The 14036-nt window shown below is 40.4% G+C and overlaps 1 protein-coding gene across 3 annotated transcripts in view; it reads right to left on the bottom strand.

Annotated features, from left to right (window-relative positions):
* lrba (LPS-responsive vesicle trafficking, beach and anchor containing) overlaps nucleotides 1-14036 on the bottom strand; it is a 190040-nt gene that overhangs the window by 136974 nt on the left and 39030 nt on the right. For all 3 annotated transcript variants that reach the window (XM_008286789.1, XM_008286792.1, XM_008286791.1), the window contains exons 12-21: nucleotides 13876-14028; nucleotides 13312-13480; nucleotides 12897-12976; nucleotides 12397-12459; nucleotides 11716-11813; nucleotides 11376-11468; nucleotides 9975-10083; nucleotides 9518-9599; nucleotides 7240-7363; nucleotides 6913-7105 (exon numbers count right to left, since the gene is read on the bottom strand). In XM_008286789.1, coding sequence (XP_008285011.1) covers nucleotides 6913-7105; nucleotides 7240-7363; nucleotides 9518-9599; nucleotides 9975-10083; nucleotides 11376-11468; nucleotides 11716-11813; nucleotides 12397-12459; nucleotides 12897-12976; nucleotides 13312-13480; nucleotides 13876-14028 — 1164 coding nt within the window. The remainder of the gene's footprint in view (nucleotides 1-6912; nucleotides 7106-7239; nucleotides 7364-9517; nucleotides 9600-9974; nucleotides 10084-11375; nucleotides 11469-11715; nucleotides 11814-12396; nucleotides 12460-12896; nucleotides 12977-13311; nucleotides 13481-13875; nucleotides 14029-14036) is intronic.

Here is a 14036-nt window from a genome sequence, read left to right as displayed (position 1 = left end):
TGTGCCTTGGCATTGATTCTACAAGTCTCTGGAATTCTGCTGGACGGATGAACCACATTCTTCAAAAAAAATATTTGCTTCTTTTCTGTTTTGACGGTGGTGGTGTAAAGCACAGTCTAACATGTTGGATCAAAACCTCCTATAGGTGTTTAAGTGGACTGAGATATGGTGGCCAGAAAATATGATTTTCATACTAATCATCAAACCATTCAGTGACCCCTCCTGCTCTATGGATGAGGACACTGTCATCCTGGTAGAGACTACTCTCATCAGGGTAGACATATTTCATCACAGGATGAAGGTGATCACTCAGAACAACTTTGTATTCATTTGCAGTGAATCTTCATTCTACAGGGACAAGTGGACCCAAACCAAACAAAATGCACCCCAAAGGATAACAGACACACCGGATGCCTTCACTGTTGGGGTCAATTATTCATCCTTTACAGTTCTCTTTACACTGCACATGCACGGTAAGGTTAATTGGTGGTTCTAAATTGTCATCCGTAGGTGTGAATGTGAGTGTGCTTGGTTGTCTGTCTCTAAGTGTAGCCCTGTGATAAACTGGTGACCTGTACAGGGTGTCCCCTGCCTTCACCCTGAGTCGGCTGGGAAAGGCCCCAGCGACCCTAGTGAGGATGGATGGATGGATGGACGGATGGACGGCCGGTCGGACGGACGGATGGACATGCACTCGGCCATTTGTTAGCAATATGCTGAAGGATGACTTCCGTGATCATCCACTGACAGTGTTTCGTTGTACCACTGGACTCTTAAGTTTGCATTCATCATTGTATCAATGGGCATATGCACTGTAACTCAACTATAATATCCCTCTCTATGTAAAAGTTGATGGACTGTTCTTGCTCACACAGACTGATGATGTTCTGCACTGACATTGTCACCTGAATAAGAGTTGTTCGTCTGTATTTATTTACATATCTCATTAATGAACTAGCATCACAGTCATCACAAGTATAGAATAGAATAGAATAGAATAGAACTTTATTGATCCCTTTGGTGGAAGACTCAGGGAAATTGGTGAAATTCTACACGTTTTTATCTGTTTTGTATTAAATTTGTTTTGTTCTTGTTTTTATCTTCTCACCTGTTAAGCGACTTTGAGTATCGTGAAAAGCGCTATACAAAATAATTTTATTATTATTATTATTATGTAAGCTGTCGACTACCCTATGTTCATCTTTCCCATAGATCTCAATGTCCTACTGAAACACTGGCCAGTTAACCAGCCAAAGAATCACTGAAGCTCCTGCCATCTGTGCCACAACAATGAAATCTCTTTCAGAGTCACTTAGATCCTCTTGAAATCTTGATACAGATTCAGAATTCACTTGGCCTGCTCGGCATTGTTTTACATACCACAGAGCATGACTAGATGGTAATTGCTTAATTGTATTGTGCGGTGCACCTGTGTGGAAGTATCTACATTCATTGCGGTTCTTCCTATAATTTGCCATCCATCTCTGTCTATCAGTGTTGTCAATCCTGATGAGAGCAATTATCACGTTGTTATACTCCTTTAATTCTGAATGACTGAGCTTGTGTATCTTTTAACAATACAGAGGAAAATCATGTTATATGATCTAATAAACCGTTAACAGTTGGTTTGATTGGTTACTTTGTGTTATACTGTAAATAATACCTTACATGCTTTTTTCATCATATGTACTTAATCCGCCTCCTTCAGTCTGTATCTGCTGGTTTACACACTATGCGTATCCAGTAATTCTCTCCATGTTTCATTTTATGCCCCAACACGTAGTTTGAAAAGGAAACTTCAAATTATGGAGGCAAGATATTCTCAAAATGCCCTTTTGTTCTGCGCTTATTACACCATCTAACCACTGGGATCGTTTGCAGCTAACTGTGGCATATTTAAAACTTTTTCTCCCTCTCTCGCATGTGCAGCTGCCCACGGCCTATTAACCTCTATCAGTCTTCTTACCATCTGATATGGGTAGACTAGACTGCTAGTCTATAACGACAATGGTCTGCAGTGGCATTTGAGGAAGAGCCCATCCATGTAAGCAGTCATAGATTAGCAGTAGATACTATTAGTGTGTGTCTCCTAGCTGTGCTGAGTGCGTGTCCAGCATCGGCAAATCCTCCCACGCCTAATTTAAGACCCTGCATTAATCACTGGGCTTGGAGGACAGAAAGTCAAAGATGGGTTGGTGGTGGAGGGAGGGGAGGGGTGAAACTAGACCCACTTTGCTGCTTTTTCACCTGAGGCTATTTGGACAGAAGGAGAAGGAGAAGGAAGGAAGGAGAGAGAGACAGAGAGAGAGAGAGAGAGAGAGAGAACGAAACAAAGAAAATAAGAAAGCCAGAGATGAAAAGGAAGAAGAGAAAAAAAAGGAATTGCAAAGGAGGAAGAGAAAGAAAGTGAATCATTGAGAGTGGAGGAAAGGAAAGGGGGAGAAAGAAGCTGATTATTTGTAATTAATTAGGCGTTATTGTTCTAAATTAGCCTGCTACATGGGTGCTCATTAATCTTCTGTAGTGGGAAGCAGTGATTGGTAATCCATAGCTGTTTTCTGAGTGCACAGCCTGTTCTAAATGCGCCAGTAGTCCGTCTCTTTCTCTCTTCCTCCCGCTTTCCCAGTGATCACACAGCAAGACCTTCTACCCCATTAGTTTGAGCTTAATTTGACATTTAGCATTTTTAGCAATTAAAAGGCTGCATTCAGAGTGCACTGCTATGGAAATTATGCAGGAAAAGCGGCGCAGCGCATAACGTCATAGATTCAGGATGCAGTCTGTACATTAAGATGATGTATGTTGGCCTTAAATGGGGCTCTGTAACAGATCCAGTTACCATTAGACAGAGGTAGTATATGTCTCTGTGGTTTTTAAAAGAGCATTTAGCCTTGCTACAATATATAGAAAGTGCCTTGGGTGGCTAAGACATCAGTGCTGATCTAATCTAATTTCATTCTACTCCATGACTCGGCCTAGCCTTAGTGGGTTATGGAAAAATGTTATGGTAATGTACAAAAACATGGTGGGCTTTTCTAATGTGACAGGTAACATGGTATTAACTGGCTGCAGCACGGCCAGAATATACAAAAGATCTGAAATGCTTTGAAAGGAGACACACGATTATAAACAAAAAGACATCGCAAAACTTAATTATGGCAAGTTTGCATTGACAGCACTTTGACAGAATAAATACTGCATCAACAAAAATGTAGAAAAACAAAAACTTTCCTGCAGTCAAACACACCTTGGATGCCTCACATAGCGATCACATTTCCAAAATACAACAAATTAACAAAAGAACCCACAACTTGCTTTGTTCCTATGACTATGCTGTATAACAGATACAAAATAAAAACACAACCTGTTACAGTAGGTCAGGGTGGCAAAGCGCTGATCTTTGGAGACCCCCTGTAGTAGGAGCCTGGGAGTCCCCATTTAGATCAACGATAGAGAGCAACCACAAAACAAAGGGGAAATGGGGAGGGCAGCGAAGCTCTAATCCGATTAGCTAAATGCAATTCCTCCTCCAAAATCAATGTCATCTGCTACTGCAGATCTGCTCGTGCGGTTTTACTCTTGTTCACAATATCTTCCTTCCTCACTTCTTGTTAAAACATTTTTCTTCTTGGTTTTCTCCTTCCCACCTGATCCAGTGATACGCGTTTAGTCTTTATCTGTAATTTTTATCACAACCATAGAAAGACAAGCTTGTGGAAATATTCTTCTTGAGGATAACATGCACTAAAATCAGATAAATGTGCAGGTTTTCAACCAGTGGATTATCATACATTTCACTTTCAAATTTTATGAATCATTTGAGAATTATAACACAATATATCAAATACACTGGCTGGAATTTGTGAAATGCTAGCTGCTGGATAGCCCAGACAGCACTTGATGCAGTGCTTTTATCTAGCATTGGCTTCTAACCTTCTTCCTTTGTCCACTTGTCAATGCATCTGCCTGAAACTCTTTGCCTGGAACAACAGCTTGGGACTTGAGAGGGTAATGTCTCAATAATTACTGTAGGCAAAGACTGTATGGCCAAACTATTCAACTCTAATGTTTAGCATTCCATCACAAACTCTAAAATGCAGAATAATTAATTCCAGAGTTGAATTAAATACCTTCATGTACATAATATTTTGTCAAAGATCTGTTTGCTCATATTTATCTTTGCAGGGAAGTGTCTGACAGGTGTAATGAAGTTAGCTGACAGCGGGAGTGTGAAGGGCAGTGGGACCTTCACGCCCCAATGTCTCTCTTTTGGAGATCTCCTTGTTCTCAAACTGATTTGTGTGCAGAGATGGACGAGGGGCACCTTGGGTGGGGTGTGTGGGCCCAGAGTGGGAGGGCTGTTGTGTCAGCGTGCCCACCTGCAGGAACATCTGTCTGTTCAGAGAGACGCACATGCAGATACACTGACTTGCTAGCGACTGACGTTGGGGTGTATACGTGTACTTTCATGGACACACACACAGAAACACAATACAGTTTGACTTGTTCTCTCGCATCTTATCAACATCTTCTCTTCTACGTGAACTGTTACTGTATTTACTATTGTGCTCATTGCCAGTGTACAATAAGTACTGAAGAAATCAAAGGCACAACTACAAGCATGAAAAGTATTGTTTCTCATCCTGCTTTTAGCATCCATCAATAAACATTCCATTGAAAAGCCAGAAATGTGAATAATTCAAACACTTTTCCTTTTTTTTGTAGCTAGACACCAATGCAGATTCCTTGGCTCATGGAACTAATGAGGAAAATATATATGTATGCCATGTATGGCATACAAAAAACATAATTCATTAATGGAAAATGCAGTGCAAACATTGTGAGTCAGAGACAACTCTCAACAAGCAGTGAAAACATACATTCAGCTTCAGGCATATTACCTCAATACATAGTAAACTGACAATTTCACAAAGGTTGACACGAGGCAAAGTAAATCATAAAGTCTTTGTAAAGGGGGAAGCGTGCAAATATGTATTTGTGAATGCATATATGCACTTATCAAGAGGCTCCCAGTGGGCGGGTTGTATTTATGAGGCCTTGTTTCTCTGATTGTTCTCACACAGTTCCGATGAATATTCAATGGGCTCAGAGAAAAGGGCTTTTGCTGGAGCCCAAGAGAGAAGGAGGGCAAAGAGAAAATGTGCCTGGTAACTCACACTCACTGAAACACAGACACACATGTGCGCACACACAATCATGTGCACATACACAGCCCTGCAGCAGTGGGAGGAGAGAGCAACAGTGACAAACAGCTTTGGTGCTACAAAGGTGGCAGGAAATCTATCAAACGGGACAATAAAATTGCAATTGAGTTTCTTTAGCTTTTTTTATAGCAGATGCATGTATCTTGGTGGCTAGCAGCCGCTGCAGCTATCCGATTCACCGGCGGGTCCCTGCATGGTGGGTGTGTGTTTGTGTGTGTTTGTGTGTGTGTATATCTCACATCTTACAAGTGCACTGGTTTATTTACACACATTGTATGCCTGAAATTCTGCCGGATGGCATTGTAACTGCAGTCAAGAAGAAACAGCATTAATCTTGTGCAATTATAGGAAAAAGGCAATAACAGCCTGTGGTGTACAAACAATTTCTGCACAACGTCAGGCTAGACATTAGTTATGTCGCAAAATGAGAGAGCAACACAATACAGCGTTAATCCTACATGTTATTATTAAGCAGAACAAAATGTCAGAATACATTTGCACTGGCATTTTTGGTTACTGTCCAAGAAAACGCAATATTCTGTTGAAAATATCATAATGATAATGCAATGCCAGTACAATAGAGTAATGCACAACATTTGTCACAGTTCTAGTATCACTGTCCTATAACATATTTAGCAGATTTTCCTTCTCTTGTCGTACATCAAATACTGGCCTTGACAAATACTGTCTGGCATACATTATTTCACATGGCTTTTATTTGTGCATTGTATTTTCAGTGCAACTGGGAGACAGTTCCACAGCATTCAGATGTGAGGAGTGGCGTTGGGAGTTCAGAGCATCCTGCATACAATACACACCATCCTGCTAATTGCTGCCTTCACACTGCTAATCTCCCAGGCAGTCTTTCTGTGCCCCCTATTGGACGCCAGCGCTCACAGCACTCCACCTTACAGTGAAGCGTCTCATATCACAAGCACTTCTTTAACTCAACTTTCAATCTGCCAGGCTTAAAAACCCCCCAGACCACAATCTGACACCAGCCTCAATTACTTCACTGCTCTGGAACAGAGTAGCGTAATACGATATCAACACTGAATTTCTAAAGCACTATTTTGAATTCGGCTTTTGGAAATAAGAAGTGCCAGAAGTTTATTTTTATCTGTGCAACGTGAAAGAGAGAGACTCCATACATAAATAAAGAGAGGAAGGGCTGAAGGGATTCATTGCAATTGGTTTATACTGCAACTAGCTTTTAAATTATAATCACTATATAGCTTCCATAGTTTAATCTGATGGGCACTGAGAGGCAGAGTTCAATTACTATGCAAGCCCACGCTGCAAGTTAGAGAGTTAGACGATAATGCTCTCTAATTTCTTAAACCAAACATATGGGTGACAGCACTGATGGCTTTGACTGAATATCGCTGTCCGTCTGGCAGGAATAAAACTGAGGATGAGTGTTACGGTTACAGTTATGTAGTGAATGTTTAGGCCCACGATGCTGCTGCAAGATGGGAGTGTGTATGTGTGTTTGCTACAGAGAGTGTGTGAGGTTAAAAGAAGAGAAACTCAATGCAAATAAATGTAAAAAAAACAAAAAAAACAAAAAAGAAACAGATGGGGATAAATAAGAAAATTCACACAGAAAGATAAACAAATCTGTGTTTAACCTGCGTGTGTGTTACTGTGTGTGTGAGCAGCGCATGGATATAATGAGCGCTCTGACCTTGGAGTGGGTGATGGACAGGGTGTCCACCCAGACGCGCCAGCCGCCCCACTCATATTTGATGGCGTGGTAGAGCAGGATGCGGAAGATGGCGTACACCATCTCTGTGATTTTCTGCTCCTCGTTGTTTCGAGGGTTGATGAAGCACAGGGAGAGCATCCACTCCTGCCACACCGAGCACTGCAGCAGGCTCCTGAAACAACAAAGTACACAGCCATGAGAAGGTGGTGTAGCACTGCGAGTGTGAATCCCGCCGGCATGTAAACACTTGGACGTGGACTGGCGTGTGATGTGCTTCACTATCCTATAAAGTGGTCGAATTCTTACCTGCGGTTCTCTCGGCTGTTGTTGAACAGTTTGATCATGTCTGACAGAAAGACCCTGCGCACCTCCATGCTCTCGGGGGATGGGGGAGAGTTCTTCAGGAGAGCAGCTATTACCTTCAGAATCTCTGGAACAGAAAAATACCCATTCTGTTTATAGCCAGAGATGAAAAATGTTTATAGAGTTGAAAAAAAAAAATGAAGATATCAGTGCCAGAAAATATTAAAACACTATGTCTGTTTTGTTCATTTTGTAATATAATACATTATAGCAGACTGCCTTTTCAAGGCTTATAAACTAAAAGTTGAATTTGGAATTTTCCAGCATTTCTGTTTGGATAGAAAACGTCTCAGTTGCGGAAGGGGAAACTGCACAAATCAACAACTATATCATACATTGGTCTCAACATGTGCAAATCATTGTGTCACAAACTATCTGAACTCCCGGCTGTACACACCTGAAAATCTGCGCCTGTGGTAAGAAAAACAGAACAGAGGAGAATAGAAAGTCTGCGCCATTGATCTTTATCATACTGTAATGGTTTTGGTATTGTTTCAAACAAGAGAGCCCGAGTCGCAGGCCCTTCTGGAAGGCTTGGCTTCGGTTAAACCAAAGAGACTGACTGTTTAGATGAATTATCTAGACAATGTCAGTGTCCATTTGCTCTGAGTAGAGAGACGGTAGGGCTTGGATTTCACTTGTCTCTTCAGACCTTGGCGCTAACCGATGCCCCTTTGCCCCGGCAGACAGTTGTGTTGTTTCTACGCCTTAGTCACTCAAATTATGAGTCGCTGAACCTTTACCGCCAGAAAATTACCCCAGCATGTACCGGGAATGAGGATGGAGGGATGGCGTATTCCCGTCTTTTTTCCATTTGCTCTTGGTTCTTTTCCCTTGAGTTAATTTGAGGGAAACGGTACTTCCTCGGTTTGTTTGATTGGCTCTGACGTTACTAAAGACTGCAATCAGGGGGCCATTTTGGGAGTTTGTCGCAGATTAAATCAAGAGAATACACGGCAAAGGAGAAACAGACCACCGCTCTGTGTTCCACTGAATGCGTTCACATGCACAAACCCATACAAGGTTTCTATGATATATACCGCCTGTCTAGGATGGTTGGGTAGGAGAGTTTTTAACACAATAAAGGCTTAAGATAATCAATGTGTGACTACAGCAAGACCTTGTCAGATTAAGGCTGGTTGGAAGTAAACCTTGGTTGTGATTATACCAAGTGCTTGGATTTCAAACTGATTAAAGCTGTTTTTCTATGCGTGTGCATAGAAGTGCATGTGTGTGCGTGAAAGCAGCAGTCTGAAAGAGCGTGGGATGTTTTCTTTTCTTAGTTGAAATGAATACTTAAGATTTCAACACATGAAAAGATTTTGTGAGCTGACGTGAAATTGGATGTAAGTAACAGTCTGAAAATATAGAATGGAAACGGTGATCAAAGCCACCATTTCAGCTTGTTATTTTGCTGCTTATAAAAAATGAGCCTATACCGGTAGAAAAAAATAAATAAATGAAAAGATACAGACTGGTTTGAAAGTGTGGGAGTATAGAGTGATATAAGATAAAGATGCAGAGTAACAAATACACATACAGATGCTTGTATGTATATTTAAATGTTTTTTTTGCCTTTTTTGACAGGTCACAAATAAGCACGTAATAATAGTCGCAATAATAGCAAAGTAACGATAGTAATAAATGTTAGAATAGTTTTATAGCATACACACAAAAATAGTAATGCACAAGTTTGAAAACAAAATACATACACATACCAGTAAACTGTCTTATTACATATTGACTCTGCATGGAACAAAAAATTTTTAGTCTTCTTTTAAAATAATAGAATTTTAAAAAATGTATTTAAAAAAATCTAAAACCATTGAAATGTAATCAAATAATAGATGGAATTATTTACACAAAACTACAATAGAATATATAATCTTATATAATCTTAATTCTATTACATTTATCATTCCTTTATAAGTAAATTAATCGTGGTGAAAAATAATACTGAGGCTCCATAAAACTAGCAGTTGTGTGTATATTTGTCACACAAAATGTTTGCACCTTCCTCGTGCTTGGTTTACATCTGAGCTCCAGTAGTATGAAAATACACTCTGGCTGCAAAATTTATGTGCTTCATTTGTTTGACGGTATATAGCGATCGCACGGTTCCACAGGGAATATCCTCCTGCAGCATGGAGCTGTAGGTATGTAGAGGGTACGCCGTGGCGGATGATTTAGGAGAGTAGTGTGGCGCAGAGGAGGCACTTACGTGGGTTGAGAATCTTCACAGTGGAGTCGGGGTCCGGATGCTGTTTATGGATCACTTGAGTGCAGATCTGCTCTGTAAGAATCTACCGGGAGGACAGAGAGGGGATTTCGAGTCATAAATGTCTGCATAAGTCTTAACAATAACAAAGAAACAAAACACACAGCCATGTGTATGTTTCACTATCACATTTCTGGAAAATTGTCAAATCAAGTTGCTGTAGGTGGCCGGCCGATTTATTATTTCGTGTAAGTCATTAAATTTTCACACGAAGTAGAAGCATCTGACAAAGATTAGATAACAAGGCCCAAATGCAGCTCACACACACATATTACGTATAATAAAATAAACACTTCTGCGCACTTTAACAAAGAGGTTATTATCGCGTGTCATTATTGTCTATGAAGATCACTTCAATGCGGTAAGCACAGGCCTGGAGTGTGAACGTAGGCAGACTGACCTCAAAGAGCACGTTGTAGGTTGTCATGGTGAACTGGCCCGAGTGGAGCATCAGGCGCTCAGTGAGCAGAGAGAACAGGCCGTGACTCAGCATGACCTCGGCTTTCCTCCTGATCACAGAGTGAAAGGTCAAAGGTTCATTAACAAACATCGCAATTCGCTTAAACTATTGCTGTATCAGACATTAATGCATTTCATTGTGTAAACTGTAAAATTGCACACAAAACTAGCTTCATATGAACAAATGGAATCACCATCACTGTCATTTTTATTTCAAAAGCAATATTAAATCATGTTAAAAAGGACTATAGTGAATTTTGAGAAATGAAAACGGCAAAATCGGGAGTTTCTGATTAAATCTGTTGAGCTCCAGCTCGTACTTGACATGAAGGAAATGTAAAAGAGAATCCCTGCCGACTAAGTAGCACAAGCTCCTCACTGAAAGCTCTTCGTAGCTTTCATCTCTGATCACTCATCAGCTCCAATTTTTGCTTTGTAGCTCGGCCACAAAAACTGTGAACTATTTGCAGATAGTTTAACAAGCATTCTTGCATCTGGATCACAAGACTTGAAAACCGTTGCCAGGAGCAGAATAGAGCTGTTACTTGAACTCCCACATTAGAGTGCACACTCGTCAACCTCATCAAGAATTAATACCCAGAACAACAGCACTGAATCTAATTCGGACAAAAAGACTTCACGATATTTTAGTTTATTTATTTAGATTTTTTTCATTTTAGTTCATTTAGTTGTTATTTAGTTGTTTAGGATTATTTTTGACAGTGAGGCCTGCAGCGAAATAAACAAAGTTAACATGAACCAGTTCGAAAGCGATTTTGAAATTTAGCCATGTAATTAGGTTCTTCTGTGAGCTACGATATTCTACAGCTGTTTCAGAAGCACTAATATCCTCAACATTATGATTATTAGAATGCTAACTTTCTTTTAACATTTTAAGAACTGCATTAAACTAATAAATATAAGCAACTATAAGGAAATGTGAAGTGAAAAAAAAGCTGTGGATCCGCATTCTCTCTGTTTTCTAAATCGTCGTTTAATTTTTTTCTTTTTTTGCAATTACTTGACAGTGTACTGAGTGCAGCGTAGAGAGATAAGACATGTGGAGGAAGAGCGAGCAGGGAATGATATCCATTAAAGATGCAGCCAGCCAGGAGTCAAACCAGGGACTCTGCTGTTAAGGAAACTGTAGCTCATGTGCTATCATCAAAGGCATCAAAATGAAGCACTGATCTCCTTTAATTATTGCATTGCTTTACTTAGGCAAAAATCTGCGCCTCTGTTTATACTGACATTTCTGATACACACCAAACAGCACAGATTTATTTTACAGCAACAGTTTCTATTGTCTGTGAAAATACTGAGGAGGATTTTAGCTACTTACTTTGGTGACAAGTGTTTCAGAAAGTAGCCCATGACTTTGAGTGCCTGGACTCTAATTCCCTCACTTTTTGAGGCCAAAAGCTTGTAAATCACACTGTGGGGGGGGGAAAAATGTAATTAAACAGCATGAACAAACCAAAAACACATTTTTACTTGTAAAATACAATTTGATAATTTTTTTAATGAAACAAATAACAATTAGCACATGTATTTTTTGCAATTTAATGCGTCACATAAAGCTAGAAAAATAAAATAATTCACTCCAACTTTGACCATCTTTATTTTGAGCAAAAGCAAAAGCAAACACTGAGAAAATACGCATTTAAAATGCTGATCACTACCGAATGCCATTTCGCTGGTCAAAGGCCTGCACCATGGATCCAGGATGTTCAGACATCAGAGCGACCAACAACTGCAGTACGTCCATGAGGTTGTCATCCTGTCGAACATGGAGGAAGAGAGGTAATGCTATTGTAGTATGCATGAAAATCAATGGAAAGACTTTTAAATGATACCCTAAATGAGAAACTAGAAGTTTATACTTAACTGTCTATTTAAATTAAAGATAAAAGCAAACACGTATCTAGTCAGTCATTGATATTTCTACTCCTGCAGTGTATAGTAGCGGCAGTAGCAGCAGTTGTACATGGAATATATCACATACATCTGAACTACAGAATTACAATATGTTATCTATAAAATGAAAGGCTGCTACATGATGGTGGTTTTCCAGGCAGCGTTGTAATCACCCTTTAGGCTCACTGTGTTACTGATTGATCTGAATGATTCATTTGCTATGCATCACTCCACTGTAAACAAACCCATTTCTGTCAGGACCTCAAACTGGCAGACTTGGAAAAATAACAAGGAACAGTAATGCTGCCTTTAGCAACAGGAATTGTTTGCTCTTGCTCTGCGTATCAGATGGTGGCGAGACCAAGTACAGGACAGTGGTATTATGTTGCCATCTAGTGGCAAGGCCTTTCCTTGGCTGGAAACTGCTTCATGAGCAGCATGCCTACCTCGTGCATGGTAAGGAGGTAGTTGATGATGCTCTGTAGCTCGTCTTCCTTCACTCCATGATCCTGCAATGTAATTGCACAGATCATTTCACTAATGACTTAACTGCTTGTTTTCTACATTAAAACAAAGCCTGAAGATGAGGTGCAACCAATTACAACATTCTCAACATGACAAAATACTAGATTGAGATTATTTTAGAAAATACTTAAAACTGCAGCATACAAGCAATACATCTGACCTTTCTCTGGTTCTACATCAAAGTCAACAAAAGGAAAAGATGAGGATAGTTTCACATAACATCCGCTCATTAAAGTGTTTGATTGCATTTTCACACTTGCTAGTTTCAACAAAGATTTAAAGAAATCAAGTATCCCCAAGCATCATTAACTGCACAGCATATTATTTACCAACAGACAGATGCAATGATAACCCAAGTCTTTAATCACCCAGCTGACATCTAACAAGAACTGCGAGTTCTCCAAGAGTTAACGATGCTTACCTTCATTATGAGCTGCTTCACAAACAACAGCAGAAAGGCTCGCAAGGACAGGATCTCCTTGTGGTTTGGCCTTGGACCATCTGAAACCGCAAACAGCATGCAATGACTGTTGAATGTGGCTAATAACTATCCACAAGGATGAAGAAAGAAACTATAAGGTAATCTCTTTTTCTTTTGTTTTTCCCCCTGATATGTCACTCAAAGGACTTTCAGTGAGAAAATACAAGTGCAGTTTGTGTCTGTATGCGGGAACTCCTATTTTTTAAGGGGGATGACAACATGTGCAAGTGAGATCTACAGTTACAAGCACATCCTGTATGCACATTTGAAAGCAGTGCAAGAAAAGAAATGGGAACACCTGCACTGCATTACACAGCATAAACAACATGTTTCTGCATTCTGTGTACAGTCTCACCTAGGCCTTTGGGGATGACTCCACTGCGATCCTGAGGGTTGACAACCCAGTAGTAGTACTTTAGTGTATGCATGACCTGCAGCACAGTGCCCACCCTGCGAATGGCATTGTAGATGGTCACTGTGCTGATGAACTCCGTCGAAAGGTAGGTGTAGAGTGTCAACTGCACCTGAAAGGTTAAAGGAAACTTGGGCTTGAGTGCAGTTTGAGTGGAATAATCCAATTTTAGTGTGTCCTAGCTTTCCATTCCTTTGAGGAGAAAGTGGATGCTTCTAAGCCCCTAAGGGTTTAGCCAAGACATTCTCATTTAAATAGCAATCACTGAGTCACAGGTGAAGGAATAACCTTGAACTCCACGCTGAACTCTCAAACACTGAAAATAAAATCTAGGGCAAGAGCACACAGAAGAAGAGTAGTCTGTATAAGAGTGCACGTCTGTGTGCAGTGGTTGTAAATAGAACACACAAATCTGGTCTATCTACAGCTGGAAAGTAATTTCTCCCTTTCTACAAATTTAACGAAATGCACAACAACACAATGCTGTGTAGGTGGTCGTCATGTTACCTTGGCAGGGGCGTGGATCCAGATGGCAGGGTTGAACAGAATGTGGTCACACAGCTGTTTGAGCAGCAAGATGCCATTCTGCAAGTTGCTAAGGTATCTCGAAAAGGCCAGGGCAATGTCCAGGACGGGCCGCGTCACATGTACCTTGGAAGACTGAGACC

This window comes from Stegastes partitus, unplaced genomic scaffold, assembly GCF_000690725.1.
Source record: "Stegastes partitus isolate 25-593 unplaced genomic scaffold, Stegastes_partitus-1.0.2 Scaffold470, whole genome shotgun sequence".
Classification (NCBI taxonomy): domain Eukaryota; kingdom Metazoa; phylum Chordata; class Actinopteri; family Pomacentridae; genus Stegastes; species Stegastes partitus.
This window is presented reverse-complemented; position numbering and strand designations above follow the sequence as displayed.